The following is a 26,613-nucleotide window of genomic DNA, read 5'->3' as shown; positions in this document are numbered from 1 at the left end:
TGCATTCGTAGAAAGTGGACACGTGTATCCAGTGTTTTATTACAACGTTACAAATAGTCGCCGTATTGTTTTTTTGAAGACAAAGTTGAGGTGTCTGTTGTACAATTTGAATCATATTTAATTATTAGAACATTTGAAAGGGAACATACTCTGTCAGTTGTGGTAAGTCATTAAACCAACTTGGAATGCAAATTTGAAAGAGCACCGCATATTGTCATAATATTATCGAACTGAGGCACAAGATTAATTCTCACAGTTGTACATAGAATCTTAAAATTCTTCTTCATTGTCCCCTTGGTCCCCTTCTTCTTGATCAATGTTACTAACAGTAAGAACTGAGGCAGTGTTGTTCGTTTCTTGCCGGATCCTTGGGCTGTCGTCTGCCTGTCATCTTCCCGACGCTGTGCTCGCTGATACCTTTTCTTGGAATTATCAGGAGTTAACATGGCTGAAGTTTTATGCACCACGCACAATATCATCATTGTACTAAAATGCGAAGACTTTCATTAATTAAACCGAAAATGAAAGGCATAAGCTCACAAAACAATGATAGAGTCGCTAACAACTGTTGTTGGTTGGCTTTTTGCCTACCGGAAGTTAGCGGCCGATCACGTGATCATAACAAATGACACGCTGGCATCTCCTAATGAGCGCGTTTGACTGGACAGAAAATATCGCAGTGGCCAGGCAACTGCGGTTGTTGCCATCAAGGTGGTCGTGGATGGAGTAAAAGTCAAAGTACAAGTCATTTTTTACACAAGTACCACCTCAAAAATGCCTTTCCCTATTATGTATTTGTTGTAGATGAAAATGTATTTTAATGAATAAATATGCAGTATTTGAGAACATTTATTGTTCATTAGGTTCAATAGCGGTTCTGAGAATTTAAAACTTACCTAAAAACTTGACCAGTCACAAGCATCATGACAGACATTGAAGTATGTATTTCAATTTTTTTGTTCGCCAGTTGTGCTGAGATTCCATTCCATTGCACACTATTTTAAAAGTAGAAAATATAAATGTTTTGCAATGTAAGGGTTTTAAACCAGGATTGTTCACTAATAACACAGGCTTTAAAGTAGATTTACATTATAATTTCCGGTACATAAACAATAACGTACAATTGTAATAATCGAGATGTTATGTTTCAACACAATTAACTCTTAATCTTGAAATTTGTTTAAAGAAACATTCAATCCCACAATCTGTATTTTAAAATACAGTAAAGTCTCGTTATATCGATATTCAAGGGGGTCCGACAAAATATCGATATAACCGGGACTATCGATATATCCGACCCTGTTTGCATGTAATTTTCTCCGTGCGTGCATAGAAATAGTATCGATATAACCGGGACTATCGATATATCCGATATCGATATAACGAGACTTTACTGTAATAATAATAAATTTTATTTCAAGCGCCTTTCAAAACACCCAATGACACTTTACAATAAAAACAATAAAACAAAGCACATAACAATAAAACCATAAGTAAAATGATACATAATAAAATAGCAGATAGAACTATACATTGAAAGCAATTTTAAACAAGTGGGTTTTGAGGTGAGCCTTGAAAATAGGGAGGGAGTCAATATTGCGGCTGTTGGGTGGAAGAGAATTCCAGAGTTTGGGAGCAGAGCGGCTGAAAGCTCTGCAACCCATCGTGGTGAGACGGGCAGAGGGCACATAGAGGTGAACGGAGGATGAAGATCTGAGGGACCGAGAGGGAACAGAGATTTGAAGCAGGTCAGAAAGATAGGGTGGGGCAAGGTTATGGATGGCTTTGAATGTAAACAGAAGTATTTTGAATTCGATACGATGTTTAACAGGTAGCCAGTGGAGTTGTTGGAGGACAGGGGTGATGTGGTGAAAGGAGGGGGTTCTAGTGATGATCCGGGCTGAAGAATTTTGGACGAGTTGGAGTTTATGGAGAAATTTCTGGTTGATACCGAAGAGAAGTGCGTTGCAATAATCGATGCGGGAGGTGACGAGACTGTGGATAAGAATAGCAGTGGTGTGAGGGGTGAGCGAGGGACGGAGACGGTTAATATTACGGAGGTGGAAATAAGCAGACCGAGTTATGTTATTTATATGGGACTGAAAAGATAGTGAGCTATCGAGGATGACACCCAGGCTCTTGACCTGAGGGGAGGGGGACACGGTTGAACTGTCAACCGTGTACTTTAAAAATGTACTTTAAAGCCTGTTTTTACATTTAAATACATTTTCAGCACAAGACGACATAAACAGGATTTTTTTTTATTCAAAAGCAAACTATCAACCACACTAAGTTTACATAGGCTTTTCTTGTCTCTTTCAGATTTTTGTGTTACAAGCAATTACTACAGAGACTAATGTGCATGTTTAGAGGATCAGTCAATTATTAGGGGGGGAACAAAAATTCGAGCTGCCTCTTTCATTCTGCATGCTTATAAAAAAGGTAAAATGTTTCTAAATCCACGTCATGAAAAGAAAAACAATCCTTACTGTCACAGCTCATTAGCACACATTAAATCAATACCTAAAAACAATTCCTTGGAATGTATCACCTATTTTTTTGTTTTGAGATCATGAACACAATCTTCTACCGTTTGTTTATGTGGCCTGGTTTAAACTTGAGGCATTTGTAAATAATGAAACAAAACATGACAGAACATAAATTAGTACTTGGGGGACTAATAACAACTGACAAATACCAAGTACTGTACATCATATACAATACAGAAAATGTCAAACTTTCTACATGAGGTACCAAATAACAGATAATCCAGAACTATTAATTAATTCAGTTGTGGAGGTGGGGTACGTGTGCAACGTGTCACTGTTGTTTTCCATACAACACACTGTAATGACACTTTTGATACAAAACAATGCAGAACACATTAAAGCTGATTAGTGTGAACGAGGGGAAAACATTACTCCTCCTGAAAAGTCACTTGTTTAGCAGTTACAAAACAAACATGCTGTGTAAGAGCAGTGTCTGAAACTCATGACAAAAAGTTAGTTGACACACGGACGGGCAGACAACTCTGAAAAGTTGCCGGCCCGGCCATAAAGTTGCCTGCCCCATTTTTCAAAATTTAAAACACAAAAAGACATCTAATCGCCCCCAAAAAAGTATAAAGGGTTTTTTTTAATTAAGGAACTACCTACAACAAATGCTCCCTTGCCGAATTTATGGTAAATAACCCTTGCTGAAGCTTTTGCTCCAGTTGTCGTTTGTCGTCACGGTGCACAATGCAATGTTCGCATTGTGTTGTCTGCTCAAAGCTATGTGGACTCCTCTTTCGCAGCGGCTTTCAAAACGCTCAAGTTTAGGGTGTAGTCCGAAGCAGGCTTCTGATTGGCTGCCGGTGCCGCATATGCAAATTGCCAAACGAACGTTCGTTTGGCAATTTGCAATCAGAAGCCCGTTTTGTGCTTCGGACTGCACCCTGACTGAAAAATGTACTTGAGCGTTTTGAAAGCTGCTGAGAAAGAGAAGTCCACGTGGCTTGTAGCGTTTGCTTTATTGAATAAAACAAACGTTTGATTTGGAAAAAAAAAATCGCTTCTTTTTTCTTGAAGTTTGTCGGCCATCTGGGCCGAGACGTTTTCAAAGTTGTACGCCTGACGTAAAAGTTGTACGCACCGGGCCACCAGGCAGACGCTATTTCAAACACTGGTAAGAGTGAATGTAGTGATAAACAGCAGGAGTGAGATGTTGAAAAGATATTCGCTGAACAGCCTAATCGCCCACGTCATTTTTTAACATACTGTCACAATATCAATGAAAAAAGTGCTTACTAAAATCACTTTTATTTATGTCTGTGTGGATTCTAAATCATCCAGGTAATCCCCAAAGGTTGACTCAAGATGACTGGACTACTTAGGTAATTTTTTGCTGTTTTACGAAAATGTTCAAAAATGACGCAGGCAATCACACTTTTAAATTAACAATATATTGGTTTCATCACACCTCGTGTCCAGGAAGTGTTCATTCGAGAAGATGTGGCCTACTGATCCTCTTACATAAAGTTATTCTCCGAGTTGAAGAGTGCCGTAATCCCGGTCGCCTCATCGGTGCTCAGCACATCCCTGTCTGGCTTCACTCTCTTGTAGAGAGCAGGAAGATTGCGGATGTGGACTTCTTTCCTGAACTGCTGGCATAGAGCTTTCTGTTGGCACAGGGGAAAGAGAGAAGCCTATTAATGCATTTTTTTCTTCCCTCTCCCAGGAAAATGGAAGCACACTGCAGAGCACAATTTCCCAAGATAAGGATTGCGACCAAAAATGTGATCCCAGTGAACTCATTCATTGCTCTGGATGTTTCAATTTGTTAACCGGAAGACAAATGTTTATTCCTACTGATTCACATATTGTGTATAGTTGTCATGTAGTTAATTATGTTGTTTTCCAAAAGAGTGCTTTTCAAAGATTGATGAGCAGTAACGACAAACGGACTCCCGTGTAAACGACGGCGTCGCATTGCTTTGGAGTTGAGACGATCGATTCAAGCTGTGCAGTGAGTTCACGTCGCTCGCGTTAGCTGTACGCCTCAAACTAAAAGATTATTTTGCTTTCTAACATTCTTATCTTTGTTAGTCTTATTTTTATTGTTCGATAATTTGAGGTGTCACGCGCAAAAATATTTGCCTCACATGGACTGTTTTCGATATTTCTTCCCCCAAAAATTATTTTTCTCCACTTTTTGGTTAAATCAACCCATGTTCTACTGCCATTACTTAAAAACGGGAAAAGCTACATCTCACCTTTTTATTCTGACAAAAAAGTCGATATTTTCTTTTGTCAGATCTTTTATCGCCACATACCACAATATTCCGCAGTTCTTGAAGACCCGTGAACATACTCTCACACGGCTGCCAATATGGTAAACTCGGCTTTGGAAACGGCTTGCAGTGAATGAGTTAATGGAAGCTTTCAGGTGGGAGGCAGTGTGGTACCCCCGAGGCAATATCGCCACCTAAAGGACTATATGTGAAATTACCCCAACGGCGCCAGCGATGAGCTTCCTGAACTTTTCTTTCCTCTTCTTCTCGCTGAGCTTCGGGTGGGAATGCAGCAGCCTTTGGTCGTATGTGTCCAGAGACTCCATATGGATGTTGGGAATCTGGTTCATCATTGCCCTCAATTCCGTGTAGCGCGGGCGCTGAGAAAGGGCACGGAAGAGTTATACGCACGCACACCTTTTGTTGTGCTGTACAAAAGTAGGTACCATATACAGTTAAAAAAACATTTGGGAAGGACGTTAATAAAGGATAGATGAAGGATACAGGGAATGACTAAGAAATGAAAAAAGTACAAAAGGAGGAAAGAAGAAAGGAGCAATGAAGTCATCAGGATGGATGGAATGACACGCCATATGCAAGGAAGGAAGGAACGAGGATATATGGAAGGAAGTCAAGTACACCTTTGCCACTGAGGGAATTGGCCTTACCAAGTTGTCATACATTTGCATGGCTAGCTGAGAGAGGCTTGCGTTGCAGACCTCATGCTGCCCGTGCATCTGGAGGCCCTTGAGGACGCAGACATAGAACCAGGAAACCGCCTCTGGGAGAAGGTTACAGCCCATCACCTGCGTATGAAAAAAGGAACACGGATGGTTGACACCGCCATCACCCGCTCCACGGAAAGAGCCACATTCGTGAAACAGCATGTAGAAACAATTCAAAATGTTGCCGGACCTGCCGCAGAAGCGTCCAGCAGATCAAGGAAGCCGTGCGGTGACAGTACGTGGCATCTTTCCACGAGAGCGAAGTGAAACAAAAAGACAACAGAGTCATGTAGATGTTCTGTGGAGAGAAGGAGAAAACAAAAAAATGTTGCAATGTTCAGCTCGTATAAATAAGTGACCGAGCTGTGTTCAGGCGTAACACTTTACGGGTCAGAGTTCTGACCTCATCCTTCATGAGGCTTTTCCCCAGTTCGGTGAGCTCATCCATGGTCGGAGCAGCGGATGACGCTTGCGTTGCATCCATCATGTCCTCGTCTACAAAAGGGAACATTTTAGATCAGTGCCATACTCACTTATCGAAAGTGATGTGCCCGACCGACTGTGCTAAGGGTCCGAGGCATGTGCCGAGTAATCAGGTGAAACCATTTGCGAAGTGCGGTTCGAGGCGTGAGTCGATTTCGCTTGTGGCCACACCTGACAATCTTGGCTAATAGCTGCTCTTATAAATGATTACAATTCCCGTATAAAAGTTGCATTACGGCATACATCATTTGAAATCATTAAAAAAATGCCAACACAAGCAGAAATGCAAAGAGCTTACCCCGCATGCGCACATTAAGCTTTTATCAATCCGACCGTACGCAGTGATAAAAAAATATATATACGATTGATGATTACTTTTGCTGGTTTGCCGTGACTATAGTAGCGATCGGTGTCAGTATTGTCATCTGGGATCATTTTGAGCAGATCTCTGCTAAAAGGGTACAAATTACAATAACCAGTGCGAATATATAATGTAAACTACCGTGACAACACAGCGTATCCCTCGTTTTAATAATCTCAAAACTTAAAGTGATGATTCTGACTTGAAAGTCTGACTTCTGAGATCAAAGTGAGAATCCTGTAAAAGTGAACCATTTGGGTGGAAAGCCTCATTGCTTTATGATGCCTCATTTTCCCATTACTTATCGGCATGCGCATCAATAAAAATATTTAAAAAAATTGTATCTAATAAATGTAATATGTCTCGAATGGGTTTAGTTTGTTTTTGAATGCCATTATCTTTTGATAATACTGTGAAAAAGAAATCCATTTGAAGAGAGCTAACATCGACCAACCAATTCATCAATTGGACCATGTTTACTATAGCATATGAGATGAGATAATCTTTATTTGTCTCACACTGGAGAAATGCTATCAATTATTTTCCCTTTTTTTGGTCACCGTGCAGAAACACTAAATATGACTCTCACCTTCTACTTCTTCCTTATTGGTGGCAGCAGACTCGGGTAGTTTTCGTGAAATGCAGGATACGGCTTAAAAATAATAAGCAGTGAAAAATTAAGTCACACAAAAAACACGAGAAAAAAACCCAATATGGAACGCAAATCTCACAAGCCACTAAACTGACAATTCACACTCAAAACTAACACCAGACAAAAAAAAACAGCAACACAAAAGCGGAAGACACAAAACAACATGACACTCAAAATACAAAATAAACACACCCTCAATGAAAACATACCACAAACAAAAACAAACCCACTTGAAAGAACATACAGTAAAGTCTCGTTATATCGATATTCAAGGGAGTCCGAAAAATATCGATATAACCGGGACTATCGATATATCCGACCCCGTTTGCATGTAACTTTCTCCGCGCGTGCATAGAAATAGTATCGATATAACCGGGACTATCGATATATCCGATATCGATATAACGAGACTTTACTGTATTTTACTATTTTTTAATGGATTTACTTTTTCCTTTCATTGCTTTTTGGCTGTGTATTATTATTACAGTTAAAAATCCTTCTATGTATTTCTTCCCAAAGTCAATCATGCACATCTATTTTTTTAAATAATGTAATAACAAAAAGGAGGAGCTTGCAGGGCAGAGGGGTTGTGTTACTTACTGATGAAATCCAGCATGTCCCTGGTGAGAAGGCGCACTAGCTGCTCTTCCAACATCTCCTCCGTCACCTGACTCTCCTGAGACAGTACCTCTTCTTCTTCCTCCTCACCACTGACCAAAACAAACAAAAAACAAACAAACTGTGTATTCATTTACTGTACATCTCGTACATAAAATATTCAGTCCAGGCTTACTTGTCAGAAGCCCTCTGGATAATGGCTTGCCACTTCATGTTCAAACGCTACAGAAAGAAGACAAGAAAATGTCACAAAAGTAAGCAACTCCCATGACAGAAGCATCACGATGAACTTTATAGTTGACGATCAAACCTGCAGAATGTAGCTGAAGAGCGGGCCGAGCAGGGGGCGGAGGACCTTGTCATTGTATTCCGCGGGACACGACATGACCATTTGCTTTAGAAACAAGCGTAAAAGCGGTTAAGGAAATGTTTGGAACCTTAGCAGAAACAGAATAATCTCATCCAAAGAGAGGTTGTAAGTGGAAATTAATTTATTTTCTTTTTTGGGTGGGTGCTGGCCTACTTATGTGGCCTACTTTTGCAGGCATGACTAGACCAGATGAACAAATAAACACATCTAAAGAGGATATGGATCATGGGGCGTAGTCTGTATTCTGGTACGTGGTCAAGGGAGAAGAAAGTCGAAGCGCAGAGTTCTTCGGCCAGCCTGTCAATGCCGTAGAACTCCTGCTGAAGTGTAAGCCCTCCATTTCCCAGGATTTGTAAACTGCAGAAGAGGAAAAAAAATAAAAACGGTCACATGAGGATACAAATCGAGGTGGCATCAATCTGAGCAGGTAAGGATGAAGTTACCAGTTGTCATACAGTTGGGTGATAAAGAACTGCATGCGTTCTGTGTTTGTTTTAAAGGAAGGAGCATCATATGAATCCTGGGTAGAATGATTCTGATCTGCAGAACATGATATATAAATGCAGGATTTATGTCATGTCAGATGACAAGCAGTGTCAATTAAGGATACAATGAACCTGGTGGCCAGAGTGAGAAAAAAACTCACAGAGAACCATATTCCTCTCTCCATCCGGCAGTTCGTACGCTCTGGTAAACGTCTCACTCAAGAGAGCTCGGTTCTCTGGCATGAATAAACTGTTTTGGGTTCTGTGGGAAGATGGAAGGGGGAAAAAAGTAAGCATCCTTAAATTAGATGCTTGGTGAAGAATCCCGAAGCACGTACTTGATGAAAATCAGGAGGTTGGGTAGGAAAGCTAACAATTGGGCGGCGCTGGGGTTTCTGTACATGGGAGAGCCCAACAGCGTGTGGCCCACAAAAAAGCCTCCGGCCTTGGCGACTTCTGGGTCCGTGGGGCAGTGCGCCCGCTTCACTGCGGCCAGCATGGCATTCGTATAGAAGCCCAACTAGGAGAAGGTTTGAGAGAAAACGTGAGCAATGCTGCTGTTGTTGATTGACTCAAATATTAGGTATGCTTACCTTCCCCCTGTTGATGCCGGCAGCCTCTGCCTCCTGGTGCTGCTCGTTGACTACCTGATCGGCTCCAATGAAAGATAGGAACATGGCCGGATTTGAAAGCACTCTGTGAGATGCAAAGCGGGGACCAATAGTCAATGAACAAAAAACCCACAGCATAATTTTAGTTAAAAAAAACAGGAGAGACACAAAACTCACTGCTTCATGGCGTCCGAGGTCCAGTCGGCCATCACAGGGGCCAGCAGCTCGTCAATGACAGCCTTCTGCTTCTCAAAATCTTTGAACTCGTTACTGGTGAGCACCAGAGACTCTATGAGGGCGGACTTCAGCAAAAATGGGAGTGTGGCATCGCTGGAGAACATTTCCTTCACGTGGTTGTAAAACAGATCGAAGCAAGGCTGCGACAAGGGGGGGAAAACAATGAATTGTCGTGCAGTAATTCTAACTTTTTGCTCCAAGTAGCACAAATGCCATCATGTCATGATCAATATGAACATTTTGAAGCACATAAGGCGAATCGCTGATCCAAAATGAGACAGACGGTTTATTTCTAGATATGTGGAAAACAATTGTAAGCCACTGTAACGTGATGCAAAGTTTACACATTAACAGTGCTCTTAAATGTACTTAAATAATTGTTCATTTAAAATGCTATGGATGTAAATTCAAAAATATAAGCCGAACCACATGTTCAAAGCAAATAAGTTCCTTAAGTGCAAAGGCAAATGGATTTCACTTCAGGTTAAATGTATTTTTCTTATTAATCGTACTGGGGAAGAGATTCTTTCAGTTAACACAAGAAGGAGCCCACATGACCATAATTTGAAAACTGCGGCTGTCACGCTAAAGCCTCAACTTATTTCCTTTGTGTGATTTTTTTTGAGAGGTATACACAATCTCCCCCAAATATCTCTGTGTCATCATGGGCTGTACCATTTTCAGGGGATTTTTTTTTGTTATTCTAAACATTACAGACAAAATGTAGGACAAGTGAAGGGCTGTGAAAATAAATTGTCGTGTGGTGTAAATAAACATGAGGTGCATCTCATTGAATTACAAAGAAAAATTCAGTTACTCAAGCGTTTCAATTCAAAATATTGCATCCATCCATTCCGTATACTTATATCCATCCATTAGCGCACAGGGGTAGGGGGTGCTGGAGCCTATCACAGACATCTTCGGACACTAAGGGACACACACCCTGAATTGGCTGCCAGCCAATCACAGGGCACACAGAGACAAACACCATCAACACTCACACTGAGGGACAATTTGGAGCGTTCAATTAGCCTGCCACACATGTTTTTGGAATGTGGGAGGAAACCAGAGGAACCGGAGAAAGTCCACGCGAGCCCAGGGAGAACATGCAAACTCCACACAGGGACGCCGGAGTGGAACTCAAACTCACGACCTCTGCACTGTGAAGTCGATGTGCTAACCACTCATTAGCGGGCCACATTATATGCTTATATCTTATATTTTAAATTGGACTCTGTATTGTGTACAGTTCATTTTGAAATGTATTTTGTGCACGCAAATACTTTGTTTTTCTACTTTCTTCCCTTCCAAACGTCACTGCTGTGAATTGTGAATTTCTCCATTGTGAGACAAAGAAAGATTTTCTCATATAAATTCTGTATCATCTTCAAAATGATTAAGAAATGAAACTGTTAACAGTGTGTGTCGCAAGTCTATGTGCAATACAAATGTTTAACTTTGGATTTAAAATCGGATTGACCTCAGCCCTCCACATTTCAATTTATTAAGATGCACCTCATAACTCACTACGATGTCTGTATTGGTTCAACTGAAAATTAATCCAATTACCAAAACTAACTGGGCATAATCCCGGCAAATCTTGATAATGGCAGAGCAGGCGTGCCTCCTCACGTTGTTTACGGCTCGGGAGCGTGGTGCCTGTGTTGAAGTGGAATCTTTTGTATTTAATCGGCATATGGTACAAAAAAAAACAGTGGTCATTCTTGGGTGTACAAGACCTACCTTAACATCCGGAACAGCTCCAAAGTTTACAATTTCAAGCAGCTGCAAAATCCAAATCAGAACGATCAGAATACTTTTACAATAAATACAGAAAGTTTAACATTGCAACTGGAATTGGAGACATTCCTTGGAAGTGGAGGACATATGTCAAGGTCCTCCGTGCTAATGACTGTGGGCTTGTGAGGGGCCCTCAATTGGTCAATTGGTTTATAAAATATGAATGAGGAGAGAAATAGCTCGACCATTTTGCGGCAAGGTCAGAGCGGTTCAGCAGGTGCGTCTGTCTAAATCATTGCGAAGCCCTGAGGAGAGCCTGTGACAGGTTGCATCATTAATCACGATTTATCATAAATTGTATTTCACAAGCAAATGGTTCAATTAAATTTTGCAAAAACTAAAGTTGTAATATTTTGAAAAATGTTTACAGAGAATGAAGTCAGAATACTTTGAGTGTTAAAACAGAATACATTTGGAATAATAAATTGACAAACGAGGGGAATGAAGTTGTAATAGAGTTTTGAATCAGAGTATTAGAAGAAATAATTTCTGATCAGATGAATAAAATAATTTTGCCTCCCCCCCCCAAAAAAAAAAAAAAAAAAAAAAAAAGAGCTCTCCCCATGTATATTAACGAGAAAATAATATATACATATGAATCGAGATTAGATTTATTGCTTAATCTTTTCAAATATGCCACATGCTCTTACACTTTTTGTTTTTCTATACCCTTACATGATTTGATATTATGCTGTGTTTTGGGATAAACGGGGGGCCCCTGTGGCCCACTGGCGCCGCCCTCTCTACACCCGGGACTGACCTTGGAAAGGGCTTGAGGCAGAAACTGGACTCTGTGTTTGACGAAGGGGAAGAGCGTGGACACGTTGGTGAGCAAGCAGGACACGATGAGGGGATCTTGGGTGTCATAGCTCAACACGGCCTGCAGCAGCTCCATGCTCCCGTCTACCGGTAATTTCTGGACGGTCACATTCACAAGTATTTAGCCCACAGGTGTCAAAGTCAAGGCCCGGGAGCCAAATCTGCCCTGCCACATCAGTTTATTCAGCCCGCGAAAGCAAATCAAACGTGTGAAATTCCATGATGCTTGCCAAAGTCCGAACCAAAATTTCAAATTGTCGTATGTAAACCACAATACCAGTCATTATTTTTTACTTGAAATTGGAAAACTAGTTATTCATTACTTATTTGTGCGCTCTATATGTAATATGTGGAGGGAATGAAACATTTTAATTTCTTCCCCAAATTCATAACGGCCCACCGAGAGGAAACCGTACAATGTGGCCCGTGGCAAATAATGAGTTTGACACACTTGATCTAACCGATTCTGAGCCATCTACTGGCCTTTGCCTTTGTCCAAGCTGTGTTCCATTACCTCTTCATCGAGGCTCCTGAGGACCTGAGGCAACACGCACTCCACGAACACGGTCACGGCATACCACTCGAGCACTGGCACAGAGAAGCGTGGGCACAGTCCCTTTTCCTGAGCTGGAGAAAGGGGTGGGTCTAACCAGCATGACACTTACGGTGTGGTAACGGAATCCCTGACCGACCAGCATAAATACATACGTGTGGTGTTGCCGAGCTGGTGTTGGAGGCACATTGCAGCCATCTGGAAAGCCTCCAAGGGAACGAGGCGACTTGCAAACCTCACATCCTCTCCCAGGTGCGCCCGGTTCGCTAATGGGGAGAGCGACATAACAAAATATTCCACGACATTCCAAGGGTAATCTAATTCTTCGCATTTCAATAGAAGAAACGCTTACAATTAAAGAAAGTGCTGAAATCATTGTCGCTGTCAAAGTCCACACGCGAGTACTGACAACTTGGGTGATCGTTTCTGCTGGGAAAGCCCACCTGGATGAAGGAAAAAATGGAAATGAACATCAAGACTGGCTCTGAAATATTCGAGCAATGACACTGCACTGACCTTGACGAGGTTACTTATGGAAGTTTGGAGAAATTTGATGGCCATTTCGATAACAACAGGCTCCCGGGAGAGGGTCTCGTGTTTGAAGATGAATGCCCACGTGGGCAGAGTGGATGACCTCAGAAACTGCGGTGCCCAAGACACATTCAATTCAATCAAGCCTGCTGTAAAAGTACCATACTGAGCACTAATTTCTGTAAAAAATTAAGTATGAAACAGATTCTGATTTTTGTGGTACTCAATAGGTGGAATACATTTTTGCGACTCCAATTAAGGCAGCCCTGGTCCGGTTTTAAGCACTCGTGCAGCGGCCTGAGCCGATTATTTTCTATGTATGGTCAAATGTTGTCATTTATCATTCTTTTCCTCTCACCAGGCTGGGATGGGTCGTGAAAGCCAACAAGGCTTCCAAGTACTTGCTGAGGTTTGCAGGAACATCCACTTTGATATCGGAACCCTGAGGAGATATTTGGCATGTTAATGCTCCGAATTAGTACGGGGGGATCAAGTAATTGTGATTATCACCATGCCTGCAAATTTTTTAGTCCGTGTTGCAAAGCGATCTGATGACGGTTTAACAATTTCAGGCTGTCGCGTGATGAACGGAACTCAAGTGCTTGGTGCAAAAAAACAACAACTGGCATTTCACACATGAGAAGGACTTCCATACACACCACCAATGAGATGAGCTGATTTCCCAGGGCACACAGCACCTGACACAACCTCTTGAGGAACACATAGCGTCGCTCAACCACCTCAACTGGTCTGCAATACATGAACACAGTCACACACTTTGTCAGGGAAGAGCAGCCTAAAATGATGGATGGGCATAATTTTTCATCAGTATCACTATGGGGGGATGACCATTTTGTGTTTGGGAGCCTTTTAGTGAGTATCTTCATCTTTATTAAGTTCATAGAGTTGCTTGTTCTCTAGCCACAAGGGGACACAAGCCAGTGTCTTATTGTGTCGGTCCCAAGTCCGGATAAATACAGAGGGTTGTGTCAGGAAGGGCATCCGACGTGAAAGCGTGGCCAAAACAAACATGCGAATCAAACCTCTGAAGATAGAGACGTTCTCTGTGATATTAATGTATTTATTTTTTTAGAATGTCTTTGTCGATCAACATATAAAACATTGAAAAAGAATTAACAAAAAGGTTTAAACGAAAAAAAAAAAACATACCGCTATTTTTTTTAGTGCAAATGTATTTCTTGCATTAAAAACTAAGGACAGCACAAATTGCTGAACAAGAGAAACATTTTTTCACACAAATCAACTCACTCAAAATGTTTTGGAGTAGGATAGTATAAGACACAGTTTAAATCAGGGGTCTCAAACTCAATTTACACGGGGCCGCTGGAGGCAGAGTCTGGGTGAGGCTGGGCCGCATCGGTTTTTCCACAAGAAAATCACAGATAAAACATTCCAATGTTCTCAAAATCTTTATTTTTAACACACACAAAATCAATTAAATGAATAAATGGAAAAACGAATAAACAATAAATGAACCAGTAATAAATAAATAAAATAATTTAATGATCATAAGGCAGTTACAGACGACAAAAAAACACAGGAAAACTAATTATTTTAATAAAGTTTCAAATGTCTGTATTAACAGTTCCTTAACCTTTAACTTTCTTAACATAAAGAAAATATTGAACATGAACTTTCCTAAACATTGCTTCTCTTGCCTACTTGCTCAGCTCCACACACAAGTTTCATTCATATCTATCATGCGGGCCGCACTAACATTAATCTTTCATATCAAGGTGGGCCGCAAAATATTCTTTCGGGGGCCGCATTTGGCCCGCGAGCCATGAGTTTGAGATCCCTGGTTTAAATGCAAGGAACAAATGTCCACCACCTAGTGGTGATTGGGGATACTACAGCTTAAAGCCACACCGCGTATACACAATCAGGCATGTTTCTGTGGGAGGTCCCACACAGTCACGTAGTGGTCGTGGGCCATCGTAAATGCAACCAAATCCCTTGAATGACTACTTACTGTGTTTCTGGAGAGGCTGGACTGTCTGCTGACCTGGAAGCAAAAACACATCGGATTGAAATTACGGCAAATACGAAAGAGGAAGCAAAACGAGAATCACAACCATACTCACTGGGCTGCAGAAAGAATATAATTAATGGCGACATCATCAAACAGCAGCATGAACTGCTTCCTATCCTCCAGCTTTCCCTGTGCAACAACAACAACAAACATATTGACAAGCTAGATCAAAAATTCCATAATAATGATAAGTATCTTCCTTGTGGAACCTTGCGACTGATGGCGATAAGTAGGCACTCGGCCGCCTCCAACTGTAGCTCTGGCTCGTCCAGTAGCAGACACAAACTCTCCAACAGGCGACAGTTGTCAGACGTGATGTACACCAGAAACACCCAGTCGATGTAGCCGGCCAGCGTGCTCAGGGTCGCCACTGCAACTCTGCAGTGAGCCCTGGCCTGAATAATGCACATTTGTCACACATCGTTATTAATTGAAAGGTCATTCTACACTGCCTGTGAAGTCAGGATTTTTGTTCGTTGCTGTTTTCCATCATAATTAAACACTGATGTAGAATTTTCTGTTGCAGTATTGACTCTTTAATGTTGCTGTGACGATGACCATTTTGTGTTTTGGAGCCTTTTACTGAGCGAGTTGCTTGTTCTGTAGCCACAAAGGGACAGAGGTCTTCTTGTGCCGGTCCCAAGCCCGGATAAATACAGAGGGTTGTGTCAGAAAGGGCATCCGACGTAAAAGCTTGGCCAAAACAAACATGCGGATCAAACCTCTCAAGATGGAGGACACTGATTTGCTGTGGCGACCCCTTGATGGGAAAAGCCGAAAGGAAAAGAAGAAGCTTCAATGAGTAAGCTATTGCTTTTAGTTACTCACAGACATACTTATTCTCTTGGAGAACCGACTATTATGCTTCTTACCGAGTTACCGAGTTACTCTTTTTTCCTATGAATGCCTGAATTATACTGCCCACTGGTAACTGAGGCAAGCATGTAAAGAGCAGCACATTGTCTGGGGGCAATTTTATTACCACGGAATCATGACGCACAAACCCAACTTTCACATTTTATTTCTTTAACCTCTACCAGTATTTATGTTACGGTTGTATGATTTCATCAAATATAATACCAACGGGCAAGGGCAACCAAACGTTTTGCAATGGGGGCCAGATTTGATGTGTTAAAAATGTAAGGTGGGGGGGGGGGGCAACCTTGGCAGATGTTCTTTACATACAAAAGAAATTAATTTAAATACCTTTCAGCTAGCCCTTCTGTTTCACCTTTGCTTTTTTATTTTAAATTTCAGCTATCCTAACTCATTCACTGCCTTTCCCGAATTTATTCGGTAACTGAAAAGCATGACGTGGAGCGCCATTCCTGAATTTGTTCGGGTTTTGGTTTTTCTTGCAGGAGGTGCCGATAAAGCGCTGATCAGACCTCTGGCAATGTTTTTCCCTCCCACGAGGGGGCAGCCTTTTGTACAGCTTCCCCCGTTTCAAGCTCATCTAACTCCAGGCCCATATAACTTGGGAATGAAATCATTTTTCCTGATGAAAGAAGATAGTCTAAGGTTTCTTACGCTACATTGAATGTTTATGTAGTATTATGTATTATGTAGTAATATTCTGTGGGTCCTGTAATCTGAATGAAAATGACAAAAACCCTGGCACTGGAGTGGACACATTTTTGCACAAGCTCTGGCAGTGAATGAGTTAAGCATGTATTGTATTGGTTCATTTGAAACATGCATATCAAAATTGATTTCAATGTTTGACGGTCAACTTTGCTCCTTTTGTTGACTGTCGCCATTTTATACTATTAGGAGGCTCATTCAGTCAATTACAGTACTCATACTAATTTGTTGTTCCTAATCGAGCCTCTAGGTGACAGCACTTAGCACACGCATGTAACAGCGCTACTGCCCAATGTATTATTGTAATTCTACATGCAGGCCAGACGTGATTGATTTCATGATGGAGGCTGCGGGGTGGTTGACAATTGACCACGGGCTGCCTTCTGGCATCCGGCCCGGACTTTGGACATTGTCAAAGTCAAGGTCAGCTTTATTGTCAAATATGCTAATATGCATGGCATACAGCACAGATGAAATTACTTTCCTCTCTGACCCAGCGTGCAAGGCACTTATAATGACTTTAACAAACATAACACGGAAATGCCAATTTGCCGGGAGAGGGGAGCCGCTCCTTTGCCATAACGTGCTATCTTTCTTTCTTAAAACAAACAGGAGTCACTTACCTTCATTTCATTCTGTGGCGACCCTTTCTAAAGAAAGCAGAAGACAACAGTATTTTGGTCAAGTTAAAGCAGCTTTACCAAGGTGAAAGACATCATCTCTTTGACATCTTATTTTACCACTTTTCGGTACTCTTCGATATTTTCGTTCAGAATGGCCATGAGAAACTTGAAGATACTCCACATGTTCTGCGAGAGCGTCTGCTGGATGTCCCGGCGTCGCTGTGGAGGCAGCGTCTGGAAGGTGATCACATCCTCCGCCAGCCTCAGCAAAATGAGCATCACAAGCTCAGTCTGGGCCTCCTAAAAGTGAATGGTGTCAGCTCCGTGATTCAAAGTATTAACTTAGTTTTACTTACTTTTTCAACTTGTATGGATTCTAACAGAGAAAAACTGATTTTTAAACTTGTTAATTACATTGGAAATTAAATTGAAGACCAACTTAGCATTTCCGATGTCCTATGTGCATCAACATTTCTACAGGGATGCCTCTGGGAAATTAAGAAATGGGGCCAGTTGGCCCCTTGTTTCTGAAACGGGGGGCTAAATTAAAAAATTGATGGGGCCTGATTTAACTAGATTGCCAAAGTATGCAAAACTGATTGACTTGAATTGACCAAAATACATTCATTGGAGCATTCTGAATTGCAATTCATTCTGAATTGCAAATGAAAAACATTTGAGTAAAATGTATTTTTCTAAAATATGAACAATTTTAATTCAAGTCAAATAATTTATTCATGCATTAAATAAACATTTTGAATTTTCTTTAGTTACTGTGTTATTTTGATATTGCACTGTATGAGAGAAGACAAAGACAGCAGACTTAGCATAATATTTCTTACTAATGTCTACTTAAACAAATTTCTTTGCTTCGAAGATTTCCAATGTGCGTCAGTAACTCTGAAAATCATTCATCACTAAATTTTAATCATTAACAACAGTTTGCTGCAACAAATTGTCGCTAACCTCCGCAGACTTATTTGATTGTTTCCTAAAAAACAAGAATGTTTGTTTGCTGCCTGTTTTTAATGTCGTAGAGAGTTTTACTCCTATTCTCACGCTCCATATTTCCATCATCCGCCATGTTCGATGTAAATCCTGCAATACGCCATGGAAAAGTGAATATTTGATATATTATCTCTTTTGGCAGTTTCCGACAGATGGCGGAAAAGCCCGAGCTATTCTCACGACGACTTTGGAACGCACTCAAGCAAATGCTAGGTGATTATGGCTAGATATCGGTAAGGCAAGATAGCAGATGATGAAAGTTAAAACCTCTGAAGGAAAACATCTGTCTAAGCTCTCAGTCGTACAGGAGTGGTCCATCGATGAAAAGGTTTCTTCAGCCGTCATCTCTCCGACACCTTCAAAGGAAGTACAGATGACGGCTGAATAAACCTTTTCATCGGTGAAGGAAAATGAATAATTTTCAGTAGTTGTTTAATTAAATGTGTTTCTTCAGCTATTTTAACAGGACTATGTCATATGTCGCGCAGATCATGTAGCAAAATGCGCTCATTGTAATAGACTTGCACCGGTGTTGGCGCAGTGGAGTTGCAAAATTGCACCAGTGGCTGTCAAAATGTGTAAATGGGGCAAAGGCACTGCCCAGATGGATCCTTGCAACCATTATTACTGATTTGTTAACTTGGGGCATCAATCTGCCAGTGGATAAGGGGTTCACTAAACTGTACACACCCCTACACTTGCAACACGTTCCAGCTCCTCCAGCATATTCGGCCAATTTTGCGGCCATTCCCTCTTGATCATTTCCACCACTACTCTGGAGAGCACATCTTTGACGTAGCTTTCCTCCTCCAGGATCGGATGTGTACCCTGTGAATAAAGAAGAGTCAGATCAACACCAAGCTCACCCGCAGAAAAATATATCCTGTGACTGTAAAGTGTTCTTGAGTTTTGAAAGGCGTTAGAAATCAAATGTATTATTATTATTTGCAAAAGTGCAGCAAAGCATCAAACTTACTTTTAACAAAAGCTGCATGGTACAGTCTTTGACCTGTATTTTCTCTTGTTGTTGCATATTGTTCCATCGGAACCTGCAAGGGAAGAAAAAGATGCTTCATATGAATATTCATTCTAATTAAAAACTTACAAACTCTATAGTTTAATTTGACACTCACTTGATGACGTGCTCAAAAATTTGCAAACCAAAATGCCTGATTACGGCTGGCTGGGTTTTGTCTGCGAGATGTGAGGCACAGGGGACACACAGGAGGCTTTTCTCTTTAAACTCCTCGACAAACTGTCAAATATACAACTACAGGTCATGTCATTGTAAGCGTTGTTTAAGGAGTCACATTAGTAGATAACTGCAGTTGAATAGTAGAAACTTAGCAAAAAAACTCAAATGATAAGGTATATTTTGATGAAGATAAAAATCATTTACATTTCATTCAACCACAACGGTCTTTCGTCCTCCAAGTGACGCGAACAATTCAATGAACCTCGTCGAGGATGTTAGCATGGTGGGCTAACTTTCAAAACATTTGGTAAACAACAGCTCTTATTTGTATTCCCAGAACCACTTTAGAAACAGTAATTAGACAACACTAATGTTGACGAAGAGTGTTGCTTCTTAACAGCACTCGAGCTTTTCAGAACTCATTCATGCTTAATTGAGACGTGTAGCCGACGTTAGCAAAGAGCTAGTATTCAAAAAGCAATGTTACCTTTAGGGCCTCCAGTCGGTATATTTGACTCGATTCAGCATTCATGGTCACGTTCACAGCCTTGATAAGCTGCTCACACATAGCGATTACGTGTTCATCCATGGTCCACGCAGTATCGGCCTTATGCTGACAACGAGACACGCCGTAAACTACCTTATCCACGTTAGCTGGAACCGTCAACGTGCTGGATAGTAGTGTGTCGTTCGCGAACGAACCTGCTCTTAGAGCCGTCTCTGTGAAGTGAACGACTGGAGTCGGCTCTTAATAGGGAGCCGCTAAAAGGAGCCGTGTCCGCAACCCCTTCGGTTAAGGAAGACACACACGCGCGCACACGCACGCACACGCACACACACACACACACACACACACGCGCGCACGCACGCACACACACAGGAATATAAATAAAGTCACATCTTTTCCTTTCGGCTTTTCCCTTCTAGGGGTCGCATACATTAATTTTTGCCTTAAGGTGTTTATTGGTTTTCACTAACTTTGGGTATCCTCAGTGGTCATTTAACAAATGTCAGAAAGAAAGAATAGGGAATGAAACCAAAAATTCTGAAGATACAAAAAGGAGAGGAGTAGCAGTTGTCATTTATGACAACTGCGCATGCGTGAGCTGAGCCTCCATCGCCTTCCTCTGTTCCATTCACAGGTGCGTAGCGCCCTCCTCTGACTTCGTAGTCTAATCGAATAACATACAGTAACGGAGGTCGTTTCGAACCCCTACAAACGCATTTTTTTCTTCGATGTCCACTAAGGGGCTGCGTATTTTGGTACTGTATGTACAAGGTAAATTGTTTTAACATTTGACTTGCCGTCGCGCGGCAATAACTATTAGTGCACGTCTTATTGGCTTGGATTGGATTGGATTGGATATGCCTTTATTAGTCTCACAGTGGAGAAATTTACATTTCACAGCAGCAAAGTGATGAAAGGAATGAAAGTAGAAAAACGAAATACATGAGCTGCTATATAAATAGAAACATGCTCCTTTTTATTAAATTACTTGTTTTATTTTTATTTACATTTAAAATATGAGTACAGCACGTCTTTACTGCACATCGGTGGGTGGGGTTTCCGGGAGGGCGGTATTTGGAATCCTCTTGCCCCTCCTCCTCTTGTCCTCTTTCTCCTCCTTCCTCCTCACGTCATATTATTCTGGGCTTGGCTGCAACCAAACGGCCACTGCGATTCATCAAAGCGGAGTTTGTGGCTCTCTACCATCGTCTTTTCACGTGTAAGTCTTATCTCAAACGCCTTCAATACAACCGAATGTGTTTTGGTGAACAATCCGTGTGTAGTAAAGATGATAACGTATCTCCGTCCCAAAATATGTGTATTGAGCTCGTAGCAAATGTGAGCTAAATTAAATCGAAACTTTCCCAGCGGAGGCCATGTTATTAGTAGCAACAGGTCGGTAGTGGACGTGAGGGTTTTTCGATGAAAACTCCAAAATAATAGATGCGTTTTTTTCTTTAATGGTGGCAGGGCGGTAGGGGTTACGAAGAGGAGAAAGCCGCCTTGCCCAAAGCGGCTAAACGGTCTGTGCAAGGATTAAAGTCTCTCCGCTTTCGTCGAAACTGCCAGTGGTGCGCATTCATGCTGGAGCTAAATGCGGTGCGAAGCTAAAATGATGCCGGTGAGTTCATTAATTTTCTACCTCTATCTTGATTCTTTTTAACGTTTATAATGCCATGATACTCAAAATGCACAAATCGTTGCCTCGATTTGATGTGACGAATGTGCAGACGTTGGTTGTTGCCTGTTAGGTCTTTGTTGTTAGAACGGTTCAAGTGACATGACGTATTGTCTGTATATTCTGACGTTTGCTACTGTTGATATTCATTTAGGGACGTTTGTATAACGGGTGGGAAGAGCACACTACTCAGGTTATGTAATGTTTTTCTATATTATAATTCAATGGTAATTGGATTGGATTGGATTTGCCGTTATTCGTCTCGCAGTGGAGAAATTTACATTTCACAGCAGCAAAGTTATGAAAGTAAGATGAAAGGAATGAAAGTAGAAAAACAAAATACATGAGCTGCCGGAAAGGCAGCCCGACAGTCATACCTCAATCCATTTTTTCCCCATCGACATGAACGTGTCCTATCCTCCCCTCCCAAAATACCTCCAACTGTTTTCTTGTCTTGCTTGATAAGGGGGCAAATCCAATACTGAACTATGAAAAAATATATATAGTCATAGCATAATTCAATAGAATGTAAATAATGAATGTGTGCATTTTCATTAAATTCTGCAATTGCGTTCGTATTGTTCTTCCCTCTGAAGCTCACAGCCTAAGATTCTCTGTTGACTGGGTAGCAACGGATTCCCCAAAAGTTTTTAAAAGCATTTTTATTTAACCCAGGACTTTTAATTTGCATTTGAATGTTGTAATCCTGAAAAAAGATCATACACTGATATGCATCTATCACAGTTGCCAACTACTCCGATTTTGCTGTGAAAACTACGGTTTTCATTATCTTGTTACGGGTTAATGATGAAAATTACGGTTTTCAATAAAGACAATAAATCCAAAATCATCAAAATAGTAAGTACTGTACTCAAAGTTAATTTAAAACACGAGAACAGGCAAACGGCACAATTCTAGCTGTTAGCTTTCTTTAGATGAATTGGAATCCAGAGTGACAGCTGATTCCTGGAATTGATACTCAAGAGTTAGCGTCGTTTTTATCATTGTCGTGTAATGGCATCTGCTGGAGAAAAATCAACAACAAGTGTGAAAAGTAAAAGAAAGCTACAGTCGTTTCGTACTCCCAAGCATTTCCAGGAGTTAGACTTTGCTCAAGAAAAAGTGAAAATGACGCAAGTTTGAGTTTCATACCTGTCAACCTTGGCTAATAGCTGCTCGTATAAATTATTACAATTCCGGTATAAAAGTTGTAGTACGCTGTACATTATTTGAAATGATAAAAAAACGCTAACAAGCGGAAATACAGACAGCTTACTGCGCATGCGCAGTAACCTGGACCCTGGCTTATTACTAGGCTTTTTCTGGTCTCAGGAGTTGACAGGTATGCGTATATCTGTTTTCATTTCAGAATATAGCAAGGTTTCCCCATATTCAAAATTTCCCACATTTCTTTTCATTTGCATTTCTAAGTGTTCTCTTTCCTTTCTCTTCGACTGGTGCTCTTTTAAAACATGATACAATGAATAATTATTAGCTGAGGGAATGAGGTTGCATCTAAATGACTTCCTCCTGGCGCCTACTACTCCCTCGCCATAGCCTTTCTTGATGTCTAGATTGCCGTAAATATTTGTATCCTTTTCAAGATTGCTTTGATTACCGAGCACATTTTGCTTGTCGTTGAATTTATATGCAAGTGTTGAAATGAGATAGAGCCCATTGAATTTGCCCGATTAAAAAAAACTAACAAAACGGCATCTATGATGCGAGGCATTGTTTCAAAAAGACAGCCATAACCCGTGGCCCCGCTTGTACAAGCTTGGGGGCTGGAAGAGAATGCAGTGTTGTAATTGCTTCCCAGGATTGTAAATGGCGGGGGAGGGGCTTCTTTAGTGAACACAATGAGCTGCAAATACTCATCAGCTGTGTAATGTAGAGAGCAGATTGTGTGTGACTGTGCTGTCGCAACATGGCGATAAGTGACAGGCACACTTTACTTGAAGCACACGGGGCGCTTATAACGTTTGGCATCTCGTTTCTGAATTGACACATTTTCAGAGGATAGAAACTGTTCAACTAAAATAATAACATGTCTGTTCATAACGCTCTGAGTAATAAAGACTATTCTGTTTTCAAGAATGTTTAATCCCATTCCAAAAATTTAAACATGTCATACCAACGCAGTTGGTCATTACAAACCGAGTGTCTCTTTGTATTATTTGGTACCCTTTGAAGCGGAAAAAAATCATTGGCACCGCCCTACCCACTCTCGAGGACTTGCACACTGCAAGAATCCAAACTAGGGTGCGGAAAATCCTACTGGACCCTCCGCACCCTGCCCACCACCTTTTCCAGCTACTCCCCTCAGGCAGGCGCTACCGATCAATGCGCACCAAATCCAGCAGACATTTAAACAGCTTCTTCCCCCAGGCCATTAACTCTTTGAACTCTTTGACGACGATACTAGTGCAGCGTGTTCTACCGGAAACAAATTCCTTGTGTGTTCTACATACTTGGCAATAAAGATGATTCTGATTCTGGAAAGGAAAAGTTCTGTACCGGAAAAACTTGCCTTGCCTTGGTGCTGGTTCACCGAAACACTGAGAATGTTGACTAACTCAACAACACTGTTAGGAAGTTTGTGTGAAACGGCACCCAACAGCTCCTTCAAAAAACTGACATTATTAGCACATCGCTGCCATGTCGAGACCATTTTCACAGATGACGGCTGCATTTTTTACCATGGTCAGTTGGCACTGGGAGATAATGTCAATATTCTCTTCAACAAAAATGATGTCAATGGGCACATCTCTAAATATAGAATTAGAGGTAAATATTGATTTTTATAGACTAAACTATGACAAGAGCCAAAGTAGGGCTCAGTCCCCAACCTCTTCCTCATTCTTCTCCCATGAAAAGAGCAGCTTACTGTATAGAGCAGATAGAACTCACTGTTGTGCATTTTTGTCCTTTTTTTAGATACCATACCTCAACACTTGTCCGGTATGTTATTGTTAGTGGGAAAATTGTGTGTATGTGTATCAGCAGAAACCCAAGCATGCTTACTCTGCCGCCGTGACAGGCTTCATGTCGATGTTAATGTGGATGTTACATAAGCATGTTGTCCCTCGGATTTATCGACAGCATTCTTTTTCACTTTTACCTTCGGAGGTGTGAGACTGACTTATGGATTTCAAGGGAGAATGATGCTTTTGGTGTTTGTGCTTGTCCTATTTGTGGTACAGAATTTAGCATCCATGCGGTACAATTCCAGAGGGCATTGTAATGGCTCTGTATGGGGAAACACAAGGAAGACGGGGGGAACTTGTCATTTTTGGTACTGTACCTGAACACCAGAATTTCTTTGTGTTCCTATCGTGTTCTTGTCATGAACCAGGCATTTATCTTCTGTACTGTGTCACATTCAATGACTGCAGATGAGTCCTCTGATGAGAATGAGTGATCGAAATCGATCAGTGAGACTTCTGTTGTAAAATTTCTCACCAAATCACATTTGCACAAATTGCTTCCCTTTTAACATTACTTGTGTATTAGTAACATTTTTCTGTAATTCAATGGTGCTACAGAGAAATTTAGACCGTATCTCTGTCAGGCATTGGATATCATGGCAATTTGTAAGACACAGTACCCCATCCTGTTTCCCCCCTCATCACCACCTGACAGATGACAGTGTCGTCAAGCATACTGCCAGAGGTGCCCTCCCCCAAGATGAATGTCCATTCGGGTGTTTTCTGCTGCCGTGCCTTTTTTGAAGGACTCATGATGACATATTGGAGCAGTGTCAACCCTGAAAGCTGTGGTGGGGGCACAGCTGAGGCGGCCACCGAGGGAAATGTTGCAGCAGTGTCTGACCACCGAACAGTAATCACATTCGGAGGTGACTCTGAGCGACTTGATTAATTCGCTTACCTCAGCTCAAAGCAAAAGTGTGCGATGAGCCCAATAAGATTACCCTCCAGAGGAATCTGCAAGAATGTGACTTTTGGAGTTGCTTCCTGGTTTTTCCCCCCTCCAATACTTTCGATTGGGTATCATGTACTGTCACAAAATATGCACGGAATTTGCACATGAGCTTCCGCGAACACTATTGACACCTATGAACCCAGCACGCAGACTAGATAATGGTTAGCTAGTTGGCAGCCAGCCGCTTACATCTGATTGTAACGGGCAACTCTTCAATGTGATTCAGTGACACCCATGCCACTCACCAGGCCAGGCCTCACCCTGATGATATCACAATTAGTGCCGCTGCTCACCCACAGAAAAAAAATGTTCTTGACCCATGACTGTAAAGTGTCCTTGAGAGTTTTGAAAGGCGCCTACAAATAAAAGATATTATTATTAACACTGTACTTGCACACATTTTTAAAATCATTTAAAGGACAACCGACATCACTTTTTTGTTTCCTAACTGACATCAGAAAAATGTTTTATAGCATCAAATACCCAAAACACGCAGTATGAAATTTTTATTAAAATGCAAAACACCAATAAAAATGACTTAGTGTCAAAAATCTGCAAAAAATTGAGCTGCGAAATGGGCATTTTCAGAAAGTCCCGCCCCCAGTTTGTGACGTCACGCCAAGATGTCTTGCATTGCTGGAGAATGAAAACAATGGCTTCAGATTCAGAGAATATGCTTTCTTGTTCCACACCCAGTTGTGAATATGATTCAAATAGTTCTGATGAAGACAGCATACATGTTTGCACTCGATTAAAGAATTTATTCCGTGTCATTTTGAGGCATCAGGGGTGGGAAATGTCGCACCCAAGGTAGGCAGAAAATGTTGACCAAGCCATGTAGGGAATTAGTCAGCCCGTTTCCACAGGCTGATAAATTCCTTCCATGGAGATTGGTCGCCCTCTTCTGGCGGCTTTTTGGTGCAACACAAGGTTTTCGGACCAAACAAGTACAGCAAAATACATTGACGTGATGGAAGGACAGCTACAATGTCTTTTTTTTCCGATC

The 26,613-nt window shown here is 41.3% G+C and overlaps 2 protein-coding genes across 3 annotated transcripts in view; one reads left to right on the top strand and one right to left on the bottom strand.

The window, feature by feature from the left end:
- Positions 1-941: 941 nt before the first annotated feature.
- On the bottom strand, positions 942-20,228 carry xpo5 (exportin 5). The gene is made up of 33 exons (XM_089012186.1): positions 19,967-20,228; positions 19,418-19,539; positions 19,261-19,333; positions 18,975-19,112; positions 17,394-17,576; positions 17,277-17,303; positions 15,279-15,464; positions 15,122-15,198; positions 15,010-15,042; positions 13,676-13,766; positions 13,375-13,458; positions 13,002-13,127; positions 12,838-12,928; positions 12,641-12,751; positions 12,447-12,559; positions 11,874-12,029; positions 11,057-11,098; positions 10,883-10,972; positions 9,254-9,453; positions 9,059-9,161; positions 8,804-8,985; positions 8,627-8,727; positions 8,424-8,520; positions 8,202-8,337; positions 7,921-8,019; positions 7,786-7,832; positions 7,593-7,702; positions 6,930-6,992; positions 5,900-5,991; positions 5,687-5,794; positions 5,440-5,577; positions 4,990-5,151; positions 942-4,159 (listed from the first exon to the last, which is right to left on the bottom strand). The coding sequence occupies exons 1-33, from the start codon at positions 20,066-20,068 to the stop codon at positions 4,010-4,012; spliced, it is 3,633 nt and encodes a 1,210-aa protein (XP_088868312.1). The 5' UTR covers positions 20,069-20,228; the 3' UTR covers positions 942-4,009.
- Positions 20,229-21,056: 828 nt separating this feature from the next.
- The window catches only part of tp53bp2a (tumor protein p53 binding protein, 2a), a 32,730-nt gene continuing 27,173 nt past the window's right edge, over positions 21,057-26,613 (top strand). For both annotated transcript variants that reach the window (XM_089011831.1, XM_089011830.1), the window contains exons 1-2: positions 21,057-21,206; positions 21,458-21,608. In XM_089011831.1, coding sequence (XP_088867957.1) covers positions 21,582-21,608 — 27 coding nt within the window. In that variant the 5' untranslated portion in view covers positions 21,057-21,206; positions 21,458-21,581. The remainder of the gene's footprint in view (positions 21,207-21,457; positions 21,609-26,613) is intronic.

This window comes from Hippocampus bargibanti, linkage group LG13 (genome assembly GCF_051943395.1).
Source record: "Hippocampus bargibanti isolate YZ-2025 linkage group LG13, ASM5194339v1, whole genome shotgun sequence".
NCBI lineage: Eukaryota > Metazoa > Chordata > Actinopteri > Syngnathiformes > Syngnathidae > Hippocampus > Hippocampus bargibanti.
Note: the sequence above shows the minus strand (reverse complement) of the source record. Positions and strands in the feature narration are given on the sequence as shown.